The sequence below is a fragment of the Entelurus aequoreus genome, linkage group LG20, assembly GCF_033978785.1.
Source record: "Entelurus aequoreus isolate RoL-2023_Sb linkage group LG20, RoL_Eaeq_v1.1, whole genome shotgun sequence".
Lineage (NCBI taxonomy): Eukaryota > Metazoa > Chordata > Actinopteri > Syngnathiformes > Syngnathidae > Entelurus > Entelurus aequoreus.
In genome coordinates, this window is record NC_084750.1 from 9,425,455 (window position 1) to 9,448,954 (window position 23,500).

The following is a 23,500-nucleotide window of genomic DNA, read 5'->3' on the forward strand; positions in this document are numbered from 1 at the left end:
CTCTACACCTCCCACCCCCCCAAATCTCCCGAATTTGGAGGTCTCAATGTTGGCAAGTATGGCTGCGCTTATTCTACCTGGCTACCAGACACCCTCTCCACTGATAAATAGGAATAGCTAAATATGCTTCACTACACACTGTAGGAGGATACAATAGCTTACCGGCGTCACAGTGTAAACAAATGCCATTGGTGGATCTACACCTGACATCCACTGTAATGATACCAGGTACAAGAGTGTATCTAGTCGATACTACTATGATTACATATATATTTTTTATCGTCACAAAATCTTTTTTCTTTTTAAAAAAAAAAAATCATTATGTTTATAAACTCAGTAAATATGTCCCTGGACACATGAGGACTTTGAATATGACCAATGTATGATCCTGTAGCTGTATCGAATCAATACCAATACCAGGTGTGAATGAATGATGGGTTCCCACTTCTCTGTGAGCGCTTTGAGTATCTAACAATAGAAAAGCGCAATATAAAATCTAATCCATTATTATCATTAAATGTGTGGTATCATCCAAAAATAATGTAAAGTATCAAAAAACAGAAGATTTAGTGACTATTGCATTTTAACAGAAGTGTAGATAGAACATGTTAAAACAGAAAATAAGCAGATATTAACAGTAAATGACAAGTAGATTAATAATCAATTTTTATAGTTTGTCCCTCATAATGTTGTCAAAATAATAGAATGATAAATGACACAATATGTTTCTTCATACGTCAGCAGAGTTTTAATTGTTTACTTACTACTATGTTCACTATTTTATTTAAGGACTAAATTGCAATAATATGTTTAATGTACCCTAAGATTTTTTGTTAAAATAAAGACAATAATGCCATTTTTTTGTGGTCTCCTTTATTTAGAAAAGTATCAAAATACATTTTGATACTGGTACCGATATCAAAATATTGGTATCAAGACAACCCTACCTCCCATAGTGTTTGAGGCACTTTTTCTGTTTAGGTGATGACTGTATGTTATGGCTAGGACCAACCAGTCACACAGCCACTTGTGTACAATAAGGCCAAACAAGGTTTTGTGTTACAATAAATAGGCTCCTACTGTATAACAATGATCTCAGCCACTGTGGTTGTCCTCTGGGACCTGTGACTTTTGAGCTGTAGTTCCTCTGCAAAACTTCTTCAAAGACCCCGTTTTGAATGCTACGGCCATTTTGAGAGCATCAATCGAGCCTAAACAACTGCAGTCATATTTTTTATTTATGAAATCATAAAACTAGTTTGCCACATTTTCCCAACCATCTCTGGTGAGTCTCATTTCCTTTCGGAGTGTACTTATTGTATTTCGGTCTATTTTCAAAGAATAGAGGACGTCCATTGCCAAAGTCCATAGCTGAAACCAGATATCTGCCATGGATACCGTTAATTGTTGATCTTTCCGCAGACCGGAGAGTTGGATGGTGGTTTTAAACTAGGAAGAACTGACCCGAACCAAGATCAATATGGAATTCCGACTGGGATTTAGGATCTTCTTGGTCTTGGTCATCCTGACTATTTCAAGGGAGAATGTGGATGCTCAGAGGGCAGGTAAGACTTAAAGATTTGGATCGAGTCTAAGTCCACATGGGACTACATTCTAATGTCTCTTTTTTTCTGTCTAGGGTGCAAAAACGTCCATTATGACCTAGCGTTCATCCTGGATACCTCGTCCAGTGTAGGCAAGGAGAACTTCGAGAAGATCAGGCAATGGGTAGCCAACCTCGTGGAGTCCTTTGACCTGGCGCCAGACAAGACTCGAGTGGCTGTTGTACGCTACAGCGACCGGCCCACCACAGAATTTAACCTGGCGAGATACAGGACCCTGGAAGACGTGAAGCAGGCCGCCAGAAACATACGCTACCTTGGAGGGAATACAATGACCGGGGACGCTATCAGCTACACCACCGACAACATCTTCTTGGAGCAAAACGGGGCCAGGCCACTGGGAGCCAAGGGCATCCAAAGGGTGGCTATTCTGCTCACCGATGGCCGGAGTCAGGATTACGTTCTTGAGCCGTCCAAGTTGGCCGCCAGAGCTGGCATCAGGATGTTTGCAGTGGGCATCGGCGAGGCGCTGAAGGTGGAACTGGAAGAGATCGCGGCGGAACCGAAGAACGCTCACGTCTTCCACGTGACGGACTTTAACGCCATCGATAAGATCAGAGGTCGGCTCAGGAGGAGGCTCTGTGAGAGTAAGTCTGTCTAATTACCTTGTATTATTTGTTCATCGTACGTCTTCACCACACCCCAAATGTGTTCAGGTAGACCAGAGGTGCTCACACTTTTTCAGCAGGCGAGCTATTTATCAAATCACCAAGTCAAGATGATCTGCCATAAGATATATACACACACACAGATTATTAAAACAGAAGTTTTTTGTTAACATGTTGAAGGTGTTTAATAAAAATACCAGCATGTTTAAATGCATAAAGAAGAGAATAGTATAAGTTGTGTATTATCTTATTGACTTGCATTGATGCAGGATTTACAGTAAAGCTGATAAGTTCCACAACTTCGAATTTACCTTGTGGAGAGAAAAAAGTCCCCCTCTTTCCAATTCTACATAAAGTTTATCGATCAAGCTTCCATACTCGTTTGTATACCCTTTACAAGAAATTCATTGGAGGCAAACGTCGTAGCTCGCTAGCTTGTGTGTGCTAGTTTTCTGAGACCCTTATTTTGTTAGCATAGCACTTTTATTGTGAAGACAGGAACCGTGCGGCCGGTCGTTACACCTTTGACATCAGCTACGGCGAGAGAGTGTGTTGAAATGAAGTGTTTCACGTTCCTGCTGGTCGTTTTTTTTTCTTCATACATTAGCTCAGTGCAGCCAGCGTCATCCCACAAGATCCCCGGGTGCTGTGAATTTCAATCAAGTGACAAAAGATTGATGATCGCTCATTTTTAGCTATATTTTTTTGTATGCCGAGGAGATGAAAGCCTCTCAAATGTTAGTTTATTAGCTTTCCCTTTCAACGCCTTTCAGGCCATAAAGTTATAGGTATAGAAATTACGTGGGATTACAATATCTGTCTCCATATTTGAAACAACTATGTACATCCTTGCAAGAATATTGCATTATATGTAGCTGTTCATCTCATCTACAGTACATGTAGTGTAGGTAAGCTAATGCTTCAAGCTATTATATTATTAATTTAACCAATCTAATGTTATTGGACTTACTGTCTCATTGTATCCGTCGTTGTAATAAATTATAGAACCTGTCTCCGCAATTAAATTTAGTTTTGTGGATCACAGATTTGTATTTTAAACCACCTCGAATCAATTTAAGTGGACCCCGACTTAAACAAGTTGAAAAACTTATTCGGGTGTTACCATTTAGTGGTCAATTGTACGGAATATGTACTTCACTGTGCAACCTACTAATACAAGTCTCAATCAATCCATCTTAGCTTGGTTGGCCACCACTGCTTTTCACTTTGGGAAGAAGTCCCGTGTCGGAATACGAGCCATACGGTATATACCATCGGACTGAGGTTGCTTTCTTAGCCTGCCTGGCTCTGCAGCTTCATGTCCAGCTGCAATTCTCGCACACTCAGAGTAGGTACATTGTCACTAAACACAAAAAGTTAATTACTTCCTACTTCCTCAGATCAGGCTGGGAGTTTGTATTGTGAGTTACGCTGTAGTGAGGAACCACAGTTCTAATCTTAAACGGTTGGTTGAATTTTAAGGGGCTGTTTACAACTTCATCATAGTAAAATTTTTCTGAGCAAAACGTACAAGAACACCACCACCGGTTAGCTTATGTTACCATTAGTGGTTTAACAGAACACATTTGTGTTAAAACGGTCTCTATTTTTCCCAATTACTAAGTGTCGTAAAACTTTTTCCCCTCCCGAATAAAATTATTTGTGTTTACGGCGGTCACTCACCCTGTCTCGTCACAGGGAGCGTGTGCACACGTACAAAAACAGTCCAAGAGAAGCAACACACAATTTGTATTTATGTTGTTGTTATGATAGAGTATACATTCAATTTAAGCTAACACTAGCTATCCAAATCGCTATTATCAGCTAACAACACCAAAAGCTAATGCGTTTGTACGTGTTACGTAGTTACGGCATTGCGTCCTAGAAGACGTAAGAGAGCGGGATATAGTGCTTAAAATACATTGGAAAGTTAGTGCCCTCTAGGCATCTGTGTAAATGTTGCAAACAGCCCCTTTATTCCATTGCCTTTTTCCCTGAATCAGAAAGTGATTTTACACTTTAAAACTAACCAGCCAATATAGACTAGTGATTTAATTGCATATGTTTTTCTAACCTCTAAGTCTCATAATCATTACCATTCAAACAGCCTCGTAGGCTTTTCTGATGCCATTTTTAATTGGCCATTTCCATGAAAAAAACAGTACTAATTAGATCAGGGATGCCCAAAGTGGGGCCCGTGTCATTTAATTTGGCCCGCCTAAGAGTGGCTACCAAAGGTAATACACATTAAAGGCCTACTGAAATTCGATTTTCTTATTTAAACGGGGATAGCAGGTCCATTCTATGCGATATTGCCATATTTTTGCTGAAAGGATTTCGTAGAGAACATCGACGATAAAGTTGGCAACTTTTGGTCGCTGATAAAAAAGCCTTGCCTGTAGCGGAAGTAGCGTGACGTCACAGGTTGTGGAGCTCCTCACATCTGCACATTGTTTACAATCATGGCCACCAGCAGCGAGAGCGATTCGGACCGAGAAAGCGACGATTTCCCCATTAATTTGAGCGAGGATGAAAGATTCGTGGATGAGAAAAGTGAGAGTGAAGGACTAGAGGGCAGTGGAAGCGATTCAGATAGGGAGGATGCTGTGAGAGGCGGGTGGGACCTGATATTCAGCTGGGAATGACTAAAGCAGTAAATAAACACAAGACATATATATACTCTATTAGCCACAACACAACCAGGCTTATATTTAATATGCCACAAATTAATCCTGCATAACAAACACCTCCCCCCTCCCGTCCATACAACCCACCAATACAAATCAAACACCCGCACAACACACTCAATCCCACAGCCCAAAGTACTGTTCACCTCCGCAAAGTTCATACAGCACATATATTTCCCCAAAGTTACGTACGTGACATGCACATAGTGGCACGCACGTACGGGCAAGCGATCAAATGTTTGGAAGCCGCAGCTGCGTACTCATGGTACCGCGTATCCAACTCAAAGTCCTCCTGGTAAGAGTCTCTGTTGTCCCAGTTCTCCACAGGCCAATGGTAAAGCTTGACTGTCATCGTTCGGGAATGTAAACAATGAAACACCGGCTACGTGTTTGTGTTGCTGCAGCCGGCCGCTAATACACCGCTTCCCACCTACAGCTTTGTTCTTTGCTGTCTCCATTGTTCATTGAACAAATTGCAAAAGATTCACCAACAGAATACTGTGGAATTTTGCGATGAAAACAGACTACTTAATATCTGGCCACAATGGTGTCCCAAAATGTCCGCTACAATCCGTGACGTCACGCGCAAATGTCATCATACCGAGACGTTTTCAGCAGGATATTTCGTGGGAAATTTAAAATTGCACTTTACTAATCTAACCCGGCCGTATTGGCATGTGTTGCAATGTTAATATTTCATCATTGATATATAAACTATCAGCCTGCGTGGTCGGTAGTAGTGGCTTTCAGTAGGCCTTTAATACTGACCTATTTCAAGCTGCAAATATATTGATGGTATGTCTGCAAATCCGCACAGCAGATTTTACTGTAAAAACCTGGCAGCTCAGTCACCAGAGATTTACCGTAAAATCTTCAGTGGTACCATTTTTCCATCTACAGTAATACACTACAAAAACAGGGAACATAGCTTTTACGGTAAAAAAAGTAGCTGCTCAGTCACCAGAATGTTGTTGTAAAAATAACAGTGGTACTGTTTTTCAATTTACAGTAATACACTGTACAAAAAATGGCTGAAGATTTTACGGAGAAAAACAACAGGCAGCTCAGTCACCAGAATTCTTACTGTAAAGATGTATAGATTTTTTATTTTTTTCTTATAGGTTACCTAGTTGTGTTCGAATTTGAGACCTCTGCTCTACTAAAAAAGTGTCACTTTTGGACGCTTCATGGAGAAGGACAATCTTGGTTGCCATGCTTCGCCCACGTCCTGAAAACCTAAACGTTTGGAAATTTAGCATCCTCCATACATCTAATCTGTCTGGGTACATTTTGAAAGCGATCGAATAAAATATCTAAGAAGAACTGGTTACAGAACACCTGGAAATGGCGATAATCTGCAGAAAATTATATTTAGGAAATTTTTTTTTTAGGTTAAAATTGTACTTAACACTAGAAGTCCCAGAGAGGGGCCAATTGGCCTTTTTACCTAGAAAACCCACAAGAGGGTCATTGACCCCTAGTCCCCCCTGTGGACACTCCTTTTGTTATGAAAATGTGGCTGTTAGTGGCACACGGCAGGGGGCCACTTGAGCCTGTGTGGGGGAGGGGACCTTACAGCTCAAGCTTTAGTTCTGAGGTAGGTTGTGTGTGTTTTTGCAAGGATCAACAGAATGAAGGGATCAACACTCTGACATTTATTGTTAAAAAAAATACAAAACAAAACATATTTACAAAGAATGAAAAAGCAACTGTTTTCCCAGTTTTGGTGTGGAGGGTTGTTGCAGAAGCAATTGTTATTTTTGTGTGCCAAAAATAGTTTAAAAAAAAAAATTTACAAAGAAAAAAGCATATTTACAAAGAATGAAAAACCATGTCCATGTAAACGTGACTGACATACATTTGAGCAGTCACTCACAATCCTGGCACTGCCATTGCTCCTTTCGGCATTTCCCACATGTATAATTTTTCTGTCTACCTAGACAAACTGCCCCTAACAGCCTCATTACCATAACAAAATGAGTGATTAGTGTATTCGGGAAAAGCGTCGGGCCAAATGAACCCTCTCTGGGTCTTCTAGGTAGACAGAAAAATGCTGGGACTTCTAGTTAATAGATGCAGACTTGCATGCTAACTGAATTGTGTGACAATTTCTACTACCACATATTTACACAGGTTACCTAGTTGTGTTCGAATTTGAGACCCCTGCTCTACTAAAAAAGTGTCGCTTTTGGACGCTTCATGGAGAAGGACAATCTTGGTTGCCATGCTTCGCCCACGTCCTGAAAACCTAAACGTTTGGAAATTTAACATCCTCCATACATCTAATCTGTCTGGGTACATTTTGAAAGCGATCGAATAAAATATCTAAGACAAACTGGTTACAGAACACTTGGAAATGGCGATAATCTGCAGAAAATTATATTTAGGAAAAAAATTTTTAGGTTAAAATTGTACTTAAAAGATGCAGACTTGCATGCTAACTGAATTGTGTGACAATTTCTACTACCTCATATTTACACATGGCGGTATGAGGTTCAATTCCTTACTCGTGGTGCTGTTGCATGGTAAAAATCTCTTTGGACTGCGGCCCATTGGCACAGTTTCACTTTGGCCCTTGGAGGCAAAATGTTTGAGAACCCCTGAACTAGACATTAATGCATATGGAGTCACACAACCAAAGTTATAGTCATGAAAAAGGACAAACCAGTCCCAAAGGGTTAGGTTAATTACAAGGAATATGACTCATTAGGTATGTCAAATGTTTTTAAAGATTGTTGCTTTGTTTTATTTGAATACACAGGAGCATGTTCCTGGTATGCAGCCTATACCCAAGTGCTTGTGCCATACTATTTTTTCAAGATATAAATACGCCATGAGAATGATGGATGTTCTCAACTCCAACACATGAAAATTCCATCCCAAAATATCTTTGAAGACAACAAAATGACCCCCTGCCTTCGTCATAGACAGGAAATCCGTTGCATATTCTATAGGATGGTGTTACTAACTTATGACTGAAAAACAGTACATTAGACCTTTGACCTTGCATTACAGACCCCCTGGGTGGTATTGTTCCATAAATGTAAACATCCACTGTCTGAGGAGGCTAAATTTCCCCCTGGAGGAAAGTTTTTATTTCAGTAATCTCTTTAAGGACCACAAGTGAGCCAGTGGTCAACTGAGTGAGCAACTCCGGCTATTTTCACCCGGAAAATTACAGCTCTCATGTTTGAGGTGCGTCCAGTTTAGCTGCTCTGATGTCAGCGTTCAACTATCTTCACCTTTTAATCAATACGTGCACAAATAATAAACAACCTTAAGTGCAATGCTTTCAATAAAAGGTAGTAGAAGCTGAGAAAGTGTCAGTGATCAAATTCAACGATGGTAAAATGGATGCAAAAAAGTATTTTTGTAATAATTCTGCTAATATGAAACAAATTATATTTATAAAGCGTTTTTTTCCCTCCAGACTCAAAGCGCTTCACACAGTGAAACTCATTATCTACATTTACACCATAGCAGTGAGTAGATGGCGGAAGCTGGAATCGAACCTGGAACCCTCAAGTTGCTGGCACGGTTGCTCTACCGACTCGACCACGCCACCCCCTAGAAACAAATGTGTGTTAGTTATTCCTTTCCACAGTGCAGCTTTTTTGCGTCAATTCCATTTTAACTCGCAGCCGGATCCCTAAATTATAGACTTGAGGGCCACAAGTGCAGGGAGTAGCTAGGCTACCCAGCATGCCGAGTGTCATGGTAGCACACGCTCTTAAAAAAAAAACATGACGCACAGCCGCTGTAATTTCTCCTGGCGTTGTGGTCTTCAAACACAAAGACCGTCTCCCATTATTGTTTACAAAGAAAATACTTCCGGCTAAAATAGACACGGACTTGAGATTTATGTGGAATTGGCTGAAAGCATGGTTTAGCTATTGAAACCTTTTTAACAGACACAGCTTCCATCTTAATGATTGTTCAGCTGTTTTGGTGGTATTTTATAGTGTTATTAAAGGTTATTTTCCTAACTGCAACTGACCAAAAAAGTGCCCTGATTCTATATGGATTTCAGATATCGGTCAGATATCAGCAAAAAAACTTACTTACATGTAAAATGTGATATCCTGGGCGATACAAGCAGCGCGTTTACTTGTGCAAAGCTGGACAGCCGGTTGACATCTAAATGTCCTCCAAAGGGCACACTATTTCTTCAGTTTTGCTAGTCATTTAGAAAAGGTAAACATGCTCAGCCAGTGATTCTCAAACTGTGGTACGGGTGCAACTAGTGATATGCTGGCTCCATTTAGTGGTACTCCAAATAATTTCTTCATGAATTATTGTAATGACTTGACCCAGGGGGTTATCAAAGGTTTATCAGCCGTCTGTAGGCCGTAGTCAACGCCAAAATAAACATTTAGTTTGAGAACCACTGTGCTAGGCTATTGCGTATTGTACTGAAAACAACACGTTGTACTTGTGCAGTGACAAAGAGCCATTCATTGTATTCAGTGGGCGGGACGTGACGTCGGTAACATCCCAGCAATTGGCTAGCAGCTACACAACAGCTAAGCCCACAATAGCACAAAAGCTAGACATACGTACAGTACATCTGGGAAATTATTCCCAGTGCTTAACTTTTTCCACATTTTATTATGGTACAACCTTATTCCAAAATGGAATAAATTCATTTTTGTCCTCAAAATGTAAGTCAATGCTCTCAGAATACTAAGGAGAAAAAACTAAACATGTGACCATATCAAACCGAGCAGGTAGGCAGAATACATCTATATTTTTTTAATTCAATAATTGTGCAGATTAGAATTATTTCTGTATGGTTTAACTAAAACTATGTTCTAATGCAGTATTACACGTTTGTTGTATGTAATAGATTTGATAAAATAACATAATAAATGTCATTAAATTAAATTAAGATCTGATCATATTAAGTATAAAACATTCAATAATTTCTGTCCTGTTTTGAATGCTTCCACGTCAAAGTGAAGTTGACATCATTTTTTGAAGGGGAACAGAACCAACAGGATGTGTACTTAGTAACACAAACAGCAAACTTGATGGTGTTGTCTTTCTTTCTGTCACCACCATCTTTGAAATATGTTAGTGTGGAAATATTAGACTGTTTGCATCTCTGCCTGCTGGAAGAGGCCCATCTCACTTTGGACCAGCGACAAGCCACACGTTGACACACTTTCCCCTGACAACATTTGTTTGTCTTCTTCTCATCCCATTCATGTACAAAACTTTCCACCAAAAAGTCTAATAGTACCCCCAGTCAAGGTCTTTTATTTTGCCTTCTTTTTTCCTCAGATGTGCTGTGTCCAAATATGAAGGTGCAACCTGATCGCTTTCAACCAAGCAGTACCAGCTACGGCCTGCAGCAGGTTCCTGGTATGTGCAAACTCTTTTTTATTTTTTATTCTCTCAGCACCACACAAAAAATAACGGTTTATTATAGACGTTGACTTTAAAACTTATTTTATATTTCTTTTTTGTATTAGCACATGAATTAAGTGTTTTTTTTAGATTTTTATTTTTATTTTGTTAATTTATTTTTCCAATTATAATATTATGCTTCATTCGGGTGGCAAAGGGATAAACAATTCCTGCAAACTTTCCCCAGGAAGTTTAGTTGGTGAATTTGGGAAACATTACAAATGTTATACTTTGAATTGGAATTAATGATATTTAGTTTTTTACTCTTTCAATCAATTCACTGCTGTTAGGCGTCATTCCAAAAGGTTGTACAATATAGTAAAGGATTTTGTTGGCCTCAGCAAATATTATTTTGAAGTATGTAAGTATTATTTAAGATAAATGTACTTCTTCTGCCACAAATCAATTTGCAATTTACACAAATTCTTGCTAAATTATTTTGTTAATTACCCCTTTCTGACAGAGAAACGCTGGAATGTTACAACTCTACAGTTTAATCATCTTCACTACTTAGATCAGTGGTTCTTAACCTTGTTGGAGGTACCGAACCCCACCAGTTTCATATGCGCATTCACCGAACCCTTCTTTAGTGAAAAATAAAATGTTGTTTTTTTTTCAAATTCAAGACAAAGTTATATGTTTTTGGTAACACTTTAGTATGGGGAACATATTCTAAGTAACAAAGACTTAATTTAGAGTTATTTGGTTAGGGTCAGGGTTAGAGGGTTAGGGTTATAATAAGGCCATGCCGAATAAGGCATTAAAAAGTACTTAATAATGACTAGTTAAGAGCCAATATGTTACTAATTTGCATGTTAATAAGCAACTAATTAATGGTGAAAATGTTCCCCATACTAAAGTGTTACCATGTTTTTTTTACTGGTGTACAAAATGAACCGTGCATGAACATAAATAAATAAATGATAAATGGGTTATACTTGTATAGCGCTTTTCTACCTTCAAGGTACTCAAAGCGCTTTGACAGTATTTCCACATTCACACACACATTCACACACTGATGGCGGGAGCTGCCATGCAGGGCGCTAACCAGCACCCATCAGGAGCAAGGGTGAAGTGTCTTGCCCAAGGACACAACGGACATGACTAGGATGGTAGAAGGTGGGGATTGAACCCCAGTAACCAGCAACCCTCCGATTGCTGGCACGGCCACTCTACCAACTTCACCACACCTTGTTCAAACAACAAAACCAACACAGTGCATAAACTCACAACAAATGACACACCTGCAAATCAGTGTGACTTCTGCTGTTGTCGTATCCGTAATACGCCGATAGGGAGAAGTTTTTATTTACACAATGATTCGGGTGTGTCTTGACCTCCGCCGAACCCCTGAGCCTGACTCGAACCTGGGGTTCGATCGAACCCAGGTTAACAACCACTGACTTAGATATAATATGTTACCATTTTGGTAACATTACATAAAAGTACAGTATCTCGCAAATTATATTTATTGTGTGAATGCTGATGAGTCATTTTTTATTTTAATTCCCACATTTCCAGGACATTTTTTCCTATTGGAAATTAATGGGCAATTTTTCAAACGTCCCCATTTCTCAACCAATTCAACGCATTTCACTCATATTGAACAAACCATTTTCACAGTTTCATATATTCCTGCTTTTTAATACCACTGTTTCCACCCTTTTTTCTTTTGACTATTTCTCCCTCTTTTTTCAGAAACATTCTACCTATTCAGAAAATCCAGAAAATTATTTCTTATGATTTAAAAATCCCAATCATATGTTACCTGACACCATCTGGCTAGTGTGCTAGCTGTTGCATTTTAGTTTGACTTTAGAAATACAACTTTCATATAATAAAAGTAGTCTGTGTTCAGCTTGTTGAGAAGTAAATATTCACTCACCATCGAACATGACTTGAGCGTTAGTGTCTAAATAGCTGCTGTCTTGTCTCCAGTCAAGCATGGTGGCGGTATAGCGTCATGGCTTAGAGCTGCATGAGTGCTAGTGAGCTGTGGTTCTTTGAAGGGAAACATGAATTACATTCTGTAACACTGTAGCAAACCGTTTGAATATTTTAATGATTGTACCTTATTTTTTAACTGGCAAAATATTAGAAACATACCCCAGATTACAACCATAGTGATGAACATATTTCTACTTGGCCTAATGCTTCATTAAATTGTGCAGGTGTACCTACAGTAGAGATATGTTAAACGTCACATGGACTTAGACACATCAATCCTCTCATGTGACCACCTCCACAGTGATTGAGTGCACTTTCCAAACAATGTCATTCATAAGCAATTAGGGACTGTAAAGTGGTCTGAGCTTATCCTAAACTATTTTCTTGAACTGGCCTGGTCATTTCCCTTATTCTGTTCACCTTTTCTCAGAAGTCTTGGATAGCGTTTATCCAGACAGTTGGGATGTTGTTACAAGAGCGTCTATCGGGGATCAGAGTTCCTGTCTAGTTCTCCCACCCACACGCATCGCACAGACAGAGAAACCAGATGTGTGTGGACTGTTTGTCCAATCAGAGGCGTCAAGGGCTAAAGTCAGACTTTTTTTCACCACCTTCAGTGTGCTTCCCTTGAATGGCATGAATTGGGATTGGTCATTTAGACTTGTCATTGGCAAACATGACTCCTCTACTTAGAGATTGACTGTGTTTATAGAAGCCAACAAGGTTCATTTACTCCACTGAAGCACAACCTGATCAGAACCCTCAGTACAGAGGTGTCCTAAGTGTGGCCTGGGGGCCATTTGTGGCACACAGCTTGAGTTTGTTTGGCCCACAGTACATTGTTGAAATAACATCAAACGAAACAAATTTAAAAAAGAGCAAAAAGACACATTTTAGTGAGAAAAAGCTCAATTGTTGATACTTATAACTCTGGGTGTTTACATGTGATATTGATATCGGATATTGATCAGATTAACGCCAAAATATCAAGTATCGGATTAGCGCAAGCTAGACATGCATAATTAGTGTACTTAATTGACGAGAGCTAAGCACACAAGCTTGACATACAGTGCATCTGGAGGAAAGTAGTCACAACGCTTCACATTTTTTATGTTACAGCCTTATTCCAAAATAGAATACATTCATTTTTGTCCTCAAAATCCTACACACAATACTCCATAAGGACAATGTGAAAAGGCTTTTTACATTTTGTTTGCCAAATGTATTAAAAATAATAAACTAAAAAAATCACATGCATATAAATATTGACAGCATTTGCTCAATACTGTGTTGATGCACCTTTGGCAGAAATTAAAGCCTCAAGTCTTTTTGAATGCGATGCCACAAGCTTGGTGTCCTCATCACTCCACTTACTATGTCATGAGCCTTATTGTGACTACTAGGTGTCACCAAAACACTATATCCACTCCACTTCAACTTAAAGACCGTATAAGTCCATTCCAGAAGGTTAATAATAAATGTGTTAGTGTTTTTCATACCAACCACTGTTCTCTGTTTGACTCATTTCACTCGATCAAACTTTTTCTAACATTTCACACTACTAAATAACACAAGTATGTATGATTCCTGCTGATATAGTATTGAATTGATATCAGTATCAGCCAATACTCAGTGCTCAAATATCGGTATTATATAAGAATAATAATGCCACCTATAATACAAAGCTGACGCTAAGTTCTATCTTTAAATGTAATTTCTGTTTTTGGCCTTTTTCACAGAATAAAAACATATTCAAATGGCCCTGCTTGCTCTGACTTTTCAGTATGCGGCTCTTGGTAGAAAAAGTTTGGACACCCCTGCTGTAGTTGAAAAATGAACATCAGGACGTGACCGCCAAGACAACTATGCTTTGTTTCACGGTAGCAGCCGGTCTAGTCCTCTAAACACAAATCGGCTGCCATCAAAGGAACCTTGTCGTGGTCGCCATCTCCCACAGTCCTTGAACTCATCTGGTGTTTCACCCTCCCCTACTCCTCCACACCATTTTTTTGGAGCGCTCAAAAATAACTTTTGATTATACGCCGCGCATCGCCAGTCTAAATTACAACTCTGGTGCAAAGATGGCCTCCAAACAACCGCATGGTGCACAACACAAGCTGGCGGACCGCGGGGGGAGTCAGCAGAGCTCATAGCACCAGTGCTATGTCTAAACAAATAGGAATGAGGTCAAATTGTAGCGCTCAAGACCTTTATTGCGTGTGTATTGTGCCAAATAAGGTTGTATTTGCAAGTACAAATCCATGTGTTTCAAGAAGACAGACAGTTTGTGCACAGAACACGAGTCACAGCGGGGTCATGTTAAAATGTTGTAACGTGTATTCAACTACATTTCCTTCTGTCTTCACTAATCCTCTTTTGTACATTCCGAAGAATTTGCTGCTTTTAAGGACCTACTGCAAAAAAGCTAGTCAAAGATCATCTATTTGAGAGCGCTTGAGTGTTTTTGGGAATCTGCTGCAAAAATGTTAGTCTTTTCCAAGTTTTTTTCAAACTGAATCTGCAAAAGTTAAGCAAGTCGTGGCGAAGCAACGGTGGTCACGCCAATCAGCTGTGGCTGCCACCACGCCTTGTTTTACATTTGCAGTTATATTCTGTTGTGCCGTTTGCCGGTTACAAAACTATTCATGAACAAGTCCGTCTATTATGTGTATTATGCAACATACTTGGAGGCTCATCCGGGGACACGCAGCCAGAAGTGGATGCTTTAATTACGCATTTCTTCCTGGTGTACATGGGTTCTCTTTTTTTCGTAGTTTTAAAACACATAACGGTGCAAGTAACAGTTGTGTTAAATACCTTTAAGAAGGTAATGTTGTGATACCTCATTTGTCTTCTTTGTTTGTTACCAAGTCTGCCATGATTAAAACACACACAAGTGTTTGTTTTTGGAAGTAGAACACATTTGTTGCTGGAAGTCCGACGTGTGTTGCTATGGAAACGGAAATCAATGCGCAGAAGAAGTCAGTCCCGTAAATGATTAAAATTATCAAAATACGGTAAATATTGTACATATTACATATTGTTATGAAGGTGTATGTTACTACATTATATATATACTTGCAGTGTGTATATTGTACATATTACATATTGTTATGATGGTGTATGTTACTACATTATATATATACTTGCAGTGTGTATATTGTACATATTACATATTGTTATGGTGTCTGTTACTACATTATATATATACTTGCAGTGTGTATATTGTACATATTACATATTGTTATGGTGTCTGTTACTACATTATATATATACTTGCAGTGTGTATATTGTACATATTACATATTGTTATGAAGGTGTCTGTTACTACATTATATATATACTTGCAGTGTGTATATTGTACATATTACATATTGTTATGAAGGTGTATGTTACTACATTATATATATACTTGCAGTGTGTATGTTGTACATATTACATATTGTTATGAAGGTGTATGTTACTACATTATATACTGAATACTTGCATTGTGTACATTTTACATATTGTTATGAAAGTGTATGTTACTACATGATATATATACTTGCAGTGTGTATATTGTACATATTACATATTGTTATGAAGGTGTCTGTTACTACATTATATATATACTTGCAGTGTGTATATTGTACATATTACATATTGTTATGGTGTCTGTTACTACATTATATATATACTTGCAGTGTGTACATTGTACATATTACATATTGTTATGAAGGTGTCTATTACTACATTATATATATACTTGCAGTGTGTATATTGTACATATTACATATTGTTATGGTGTCTGTTACTACATTATATATATACTTGCAGTGTGTATGTTGTACATATTACATATTGTTATGAAGGTGTCTATTACTACATTATATATATACTTGCAGTGTGTATATTGTACATATTACATATTGTTATGAAGGTGTCTGTTACTACATTATATATACTTGCAGTGTGTATATTGTACATATTACATATTGTTATGAAGGTGTCTGTTACTACATTATATATATACTTGCAGTGTGTATATTGTACATATTACATATTGTTATGAAGGTGTCTGTTACTACATTATATATATACTTGCAGTGTGTATATTGTACATATTATATATTGTTATGAAGGTGTATGTTACTACATTATATATATACTTGCAGTGTGTATATTGTACATATTACATATTGTTATGAAGGTGTATGTTACTACATTATATATATACTTGCAGTGTGTATATTGTACATATGACATATTGTTATGAAGGTGTCTGTTACTACATTATATATATAATTGCAGTGTGTATATTGTACATATTACATATTGTTATGAAGGTGTATGTTACTACATTATATATAGACTTGCAGTGTGTATATTGTACATATGACATATTGTTATGAAGGTGTCTGTTACTACATTATATATATACTTGCAGTGTGTATATTGTACATATTACATATTGTTATGAAGGTGTATGTTACTACATTATACATATACTTGCAGTGTGTATATGAAACGTTAATGGAGGGTTTTAAAGTTGTCTTAGAGGTCTTTGAAGACTACAACGGTGACTTTCATTTTCCACATCTTCCAAACGCTTTTTTAAAAATTATCTTTAAAAAAATTCCAATTTCAAAAAAAGGACATATGTGTTCTTGTCTCTCATAATGATTGTGATTGATAGGCACAATTCCCCAAAAAGTGCAGTTCCCCTTTAAGCCCTTGGGTGTCACACACTCCCTGTTGAAGACCTCTGATTTACACTGTTCCACTTGGCCAATGTGCGTCCTCTTGCCTCTAAAACACATCCTGGTCTCTGGTCTTCTCCAAATGAATCTTGGTGGAGTTAAAGATGAGATGACAGCCAGCATTGCGTCATGTGTGCTAGTTGCAGCCTCTCATCTTGGCACTGTCACCATAGCGACTCCATGTGTTTATTGAAGAAGGGAGTGTCACGCCACATATATACAGCACACCACTTCATAGGACTGGCAACGTGCACTTTACCACTTTTGGGAAGTCTACCAGTGATAGTCCCTTGTTTTTTCCTCTCGCCAACACATCTTTCAATAGCCCAAATTCGGGCCCAAAAACATTTTAACACCTTTTTATTTATGTTGAACAAGGGTTTTACTTTTATAATACAACTAATTTTATTCATGTTTTGTTCAATCTGCATGGAACCTCCATTTATGAACTTTTCTATTTGCCAACTTTTACATCGAGCCAAATAAGCCTTTGTGTGCGAACCATGTCACAAACGCATCATTCTTTTTGTGTGAAAAAGCCGCCATTTCGGAAACGTCACGTTCTGTGCAGTACAGGACACGCAGGGTACTGCCGTTTTGGAGAGGCGGAGCCCCCTACGCCACATCCTGTATACGCAGCCCACTCAGTGCTCCACCTTTGTCTATTTTGCTTACTCAATATGGGTCCAAAAAGCCAACAAGCCTACCTGGAAAGAAAGAGGGATTGCTGTGGACTTAGAGAGGAGAGGGAACCCACACACACATCCCTCCTCCCCGCCCACTTCTCTTTCTACCTGCCCTCCCTTCTCTGCCTCGTGTCTCGTGCATGCCACAATTATTTGCCGCCGGCAAGTTAAAAAGGGTTTTATTTTTTCCATTTGTCTTATTACTGTAGCAACATGGTTGTTAGTGTTTTAAGAGCAACAAAGAAATTTGTGTGTGTGCAAGCAATGTCGTTGTGTTTTGATAATAGTTTTTTGTTATGTTTGGTTGATATATATTCAAGATTCAAGATTGTTTATTGTCATATGCACAGTTAAACAGACAGTTTGCCATACAATGAAAATCTTACTTTGCTAGTCCACCCTTCAACAAGTCACACGGTACTTAGCTAAAATAAAAATAGAAAATAAAAATGTATATACAAGGCACAGTAAGTAACATTACATTATTGCACATTCTGATTGACAGTCAGCAGTATAAATATGGAGGTGACCTTGGGTCACAGCAGCAGCTAAAGTGTCTTTAGTGATCAAAAGTGAAAAGTGGTCCTCTCCAAGGTTTCTCATAGTCATTCACCGACATCCCACTGGGGTGAGTTTTTCCTTGCCCGTATGTGGGCTCTGTACCGAGGATGTCGTTGTGGCTTGTGCAGCCCTTTGAGACACTTGTGATTTAGGGCTATATAAATAAACATTGATTGATTGATTGGAAAGTGTCTACAGTGATGGTTCACAGTTCGGGGGTGGTCATGGTAGCGGTCTTTTGTTCAAAAAGATAAAAGTAAAAGGGGGGGGGCTAGCATTCACAAGTTAGCATTCACAAGCCTGATGGCCTGTGGGTAGAAACTGTTTGTCAGTCTCGTAGTCCTGGATTTCAGGCTCCTGTATCATCTGCCTGATGGTAGGAGGCTGAAGAGACTGTGTACTGTCCTTTATGATGTTGTGTGCTCTCCTGGTGGCCCTGGTAGAGTACATGTCCTGTAGTGAGGGGAAGGCTGCTCCTGATATGTACGGAGCAGTTTTAATCACTCGCTGGAGTGCCTTCCTTTCCTTAACAGTGCAATTTCCATACCAGACCGTGATTGAGCAGGTAAGGACACTCAACCGTACTTCTATAGAAGTTGCTGAGAATTTTGGGTGGCATGCCAAATTTTCTCAGCCTTCTTAGGAAGTACAATCGCTGCTGGGCTTTCTTTATTGTTTGTTGGGTGTTGTGATCCCAGGTGAGGTCCTTGCTGATGTGGGTCCCGAGGAATTTAAAGGTTTTCACCCTGTCCACCTCTGTCCCCCCTATGTACAGAGGTGTGTACTGTGCACTCCTTCTCCGTGGGTCTATATATATATATATATATATTTATTGTTACGTGTACAGGAGGAGGAGACTGCACAGACAAGGATATATATACAGTATATATAAATACAAATTAATAATATTAATAAACAAGAGAATGGAGTGTGACTAAATCCAAGAGTGTGTATTAACTGAATGTGTTACCGGGAGTGTTAAGCGCGAGGCGGAAGTCCAAGAGGGGAAAGCTGGCTCGGAGGTCCGTGAGCTAGCAAGAAGTCGGAGGCTATAGCGAGGCGTCGAAGGTCTGTGCCCAGGTGGGAGGTCGAGATCCAAGAGGCAGTCAGGGAAGCAGAGGGAACGTGGGAAGACGAGAGACACAGCTCGTGACGCATAAATGGAGGTCTGCTGTTGTATCGACAAAGAGGACACGAGACAATAAACACGACGGGGGAGAAAACAGAGAGCAAAAGAGTGCGCATAGAGCATGACGTGTCGGCTTGCTGTACTGAACAGGTAGCTACGATCTGGCGTGGGATAGCAGGTTGTGCAGGCTTATGAAGGCAGGTCTCCTGATCAGCCACAGGTGCACTAATTGCTGGCAATTGATTGCAGCTGCTTGTTTCTTATGGGGAACTGTGCTTCACTATCGGAACTTTTCCATTTAAGAACCATATTCACAAACCAATTAAGTCCAAAAATCAGTTTCAACTTAAGTCCTACCACGACCTCACTAAAGAGTCCCACCAACCTGGTTTCTTTCTCATGCAGGATTTGACCTGATGGAGTACTTCAGTGTCAGAGACATTCTGGGGAGCAGACTTGATGAGGGCCAAAGTGCCTACGTCCGTCTTGGCACCATGCCAATTGTGCAGCAGACTGAGTAAGTCACACGCCAGACCCTGGTACAGTGTATTGGAAAAATACAATTCATTATTAATTAGATCTATTCTCCCTAAAATAAGTTTATTTTGTCTGAATTATACATTTTGAGGGGAAAAATATATCCCTGTTACGCAGAACACAAATGTCTACTGCAGAGGATGCTAGTTCTCAACAGGATATTAGCTATTAGGCTAATTTGCTTTGTCAGCTATATCACAAAGCTAAGATGAAGATATTGTGTTTACTTAGTTTAGATTATATTGACGTACTGTACATTGGATTGCTTCTAGCATCTTTAATGCACAAACTGTATTACGGTTTTTTTTATACTTAAATGAAATGTACTCCTAATATGTCATTTTTAAAGTTTCCTATGGCCTCATAATTCTGCAGAGTAAGGCAAGGCAAGTTTATTTATAGAGCACAATTTGTGCACAGGGCATTTCAGAATGCTTTACAGAAAATTACAAGAAGGCAAAATTTAAGAAATATTAAATCATAAAAATCATAATTAAAATAAAAGCAATAAAATCATTAAGCAATCATAATTCAAATTAAAATCACAATGTAGATAAAATACTGTACTTTGAGTTTTCATATGCACAATTAAAAGTGGATCTGAATATTGCCAACGTTGAGGCCTGTCTCACATCTTCTGGAAGACCAACCCAGATTTTAGGAGCATAAAACTGAAATGTAGCCGCACCATGTTTGCTCTTGATTCTGGGCTGTACTGTAACATTTATATTTAATACTTGCATAAAGCAGTTGGAATACTAAAAAGCCTGGCAATTTTTTTTTCCAACTGCTTCGGGTGATCTGTTACTTTAATTTAGGCGCTTCCTTTAAAACGAGAACACGCCTTTAATAATCCCTCAGGGACTCATTAGACATGTTGGTCAGAAACAGGATCCACCCTCTGAATATATATATTATAGTAGTATTGCAGTATTTAGGTAAGGATTTAGTATCCTTGTTAAAAATCATTTTAATGGGACACACTGTTTAACTATTTAGTAGTATAAGCCATTGAAAAATGCCCAGTTGGATACATTGTGGTTATAGATTTTTAGTATTTATAGTATTGAATTTGTTTTGGACACGTTTAACCGCAAACAAAGAAGAGGAAACAAAACAAAGTATTGAAAAGAACAATATACTCTAGTCATGTGTTTTGAACATATAAACAGCTACTGTACAATGTTTACATTTTATCTTTACATTCTAACATGTCTGAGGAGGAGTAGGAAGAAGCAGAGCTTATTTAAATTAACATATTTATTTGTACATTACAAAATAGCCCTTATTGTAGGCGTGGGGCTTAGATAATGTCTTAATATGCATCAATCAAAAAATATTGATTCAAAACAAACTCTATAAACTAAACGTATACAAATACTACATAAAACAGAGAATATAAAATAACGTAATACAATATGATTTACAACTAACACTTTGATTATATGAGTGTATAGTACATCATATTTACATGTACAATCAAACATTATCCAAAATATATACAATACATCCTCAAGTTGTGTGGTACATATACAGTATAGTTTAATTTAAATGCTGTAAAAATAGGACCATAAGGCAAAGTCTGTGCTGTCTTTTTTTCCGCAGAGATGTGTTCCCTCAGGGCTTGCCGGATGAATACGCCTTTGTCACCACGTTTAAGTTCAGGAAAACCTCAAGACGAGAAGATTGGTACCTTTGGCAGGTCTTTGACAAATATGGAATACCACAGGTAGGTCAAGAATAAATGGAGTTATTTTTAGTTCATCTGCTGCCAAATGATAAGGTCATTTCAGTTTAGGATCACTAAAACCTCTTTAATATTTGGCAGTTATCAGGCAGAAGTCACTTTTCATATGGATGAATGAAATGATTTGATGATGTTTTGTTTGTGCCTGGTCAGGTGTCCATCAGGCTGGATGGCGAGAACAAGGCGGTGGAGTACAATGCCGTGGGCCTGACCAAGGACGCCGTGCGAGCCGTCTTCAAGAACTCTGAAGTGGACAACCTATTTGACCGCAACTGGCACAAGATTGCTCTGAGCGTGGAGGCCAAGAGCGTGTCTCTCTACCTGGACTGTAAGCACATTCAGACGCTGCCCATCGGAGACAGGGAGGACATCGACATCCAGGGGAAGACGGTCATTGGGAAGAGGTTGTATGACAGCGTGCCAATTGATGTGAGTCTTTTTGCAGAGTGTGTGCGATTAGTCTTCAACGTGCGCTGCTTGACCAAGTGTGTGTTTGTTTGCCCCACAGTTTGACCTTCAGAGGATGGTGATTTACTGTGACTCCAAACATGCCGAGCTGGAAACCTGCTGTGATATACCCAATGGGCCTGTGAGTACACCTTACACTTACTTTTCACCACTTTTAACTACAACATACGGGTGTCTAAATCCAGTGATATCAGCTACTATAGTAGCATTTCAAATGTGTGATATCATGTACGACACAAGCAGTCCTGCAGTGTGTTTACATGTGTGTGATATCATGTGCGATACAAACAGTCCTGCAGCCTGTTTACTTGTGTGTGATATCATGTGCATACAAACAGTCCTGCAGTGTGTTTACTAGTGTGATATCATGTGCGATACAAACAGTCATGCAGCCTGTTTACTTGTGTATGATATCATGTGCATACAAACAGTCCTGCAGTGTCTTTACTTGTGTGTGATATAATGTGCGATACAAACAGTCCTTCAGTGTGTTTACTTATAGGTATGTGTGATATCATGTGCGATACAAGTAGTCCTGCAGCGTGTTTACTTGGGCATCTGAATAAGCACACCATTTCTTCTATTTTACTCAAGTCATTTATAAAAGGTTAACATGCTACTAGGAAATAGCAGGTACACAACTGCTAAGCACACAATAGCATACTAGCGAGACATACGTAATAATAATTGAACAATATTTCATTGTAAAACTGCCCACGTGTCAATATAAACAAGTATCAAATAAGTATACTTGCATAGTACACATACAAAGTCTCCAAGGCAGAGGCGTATTAGCAAGTATCCAGTAACAAACGTGTCCGTGTCATTCAACTTACTGTGTCATGAGCTTAACTCCATGAACTATTGTGACCACTAGGTGTTGCCAAAAAAAACAATAACCACTCCACTTCCACTTAAAGACAGCATAAATCCATTCCAGATAGTTAACAAAAAATAGGTTTGTAATTTTCATACCTACTATTGTTCTCTGTTTGACTAATTTCACTTCATCAAACCTTTTCTAGTGTTCCACACTACAAAACAATAAATATATTTTTGCTCCAATATCCGTATTGTATTGTAAATGAATAGATGTGTGTACACATCTACCAAAAATATTGCATTATATAATATTAAAATATGCAACCATGACTTACATTTGAACCTTTTACACGGCACCATTGAATTGTTAAAAGAAAAAGAAAGTTTTTTTTAGTGTATACATTTTTTTTATTTAGTAATGTCTAGAAAAAAATATGAATATTGTAAAATTTTGAAAATATTTACCTTTTTTCCCCAATTATGTTTTCAATTATAACTTTAATCAACATTGCAGTCGGGGGTGTAGCACACCACTTTG

The 23,500-nt window shown here is 38.6% G+C and overlaps 1 protein-coding gene across 1 annotated transcript in view; it reads left to right on the top strand.

Moving 5' to 3' along the window:
- Positions 1–23,500, top strand: part of LOC133635908 (collagen alpha-1(XXII) chain-like) — a 94,126-nt gene that overhangs the window by 4,010 nt on the left and 66,616 nt on the right. Inside the window, exons 2-8 of the mRNA XM_062029364.1 lie at positions 1,423–1,565; positions 1,640–2,209; positions 10,201–10,281; positions 19,794–19,905; positions 21,531–21,654; positions 21,826–22,101; positions 22,181–22,261. Coding sequence (XP_061885348.1) covers positions 1,481–1,565; positions 1,640–2,209; positions 10,201–10,281; positions 19,794–19,905; positions 21,531–21,654; positions 21,826–22,101; positions 22,181–22,261 — 1,329 coding nt within the window. The 5' untranslated portion in view covers positions 1,423–1,480. The remainder of the gene's footprint in view (positions 1–1,422; positions 1,566–1,639; positions 2,210–10,200; positions 10,282–19,793; positions 19,906–21,530; positions 21,655–21,825; positions 22,102–22,180; positions 22,262–23,500) is intronic.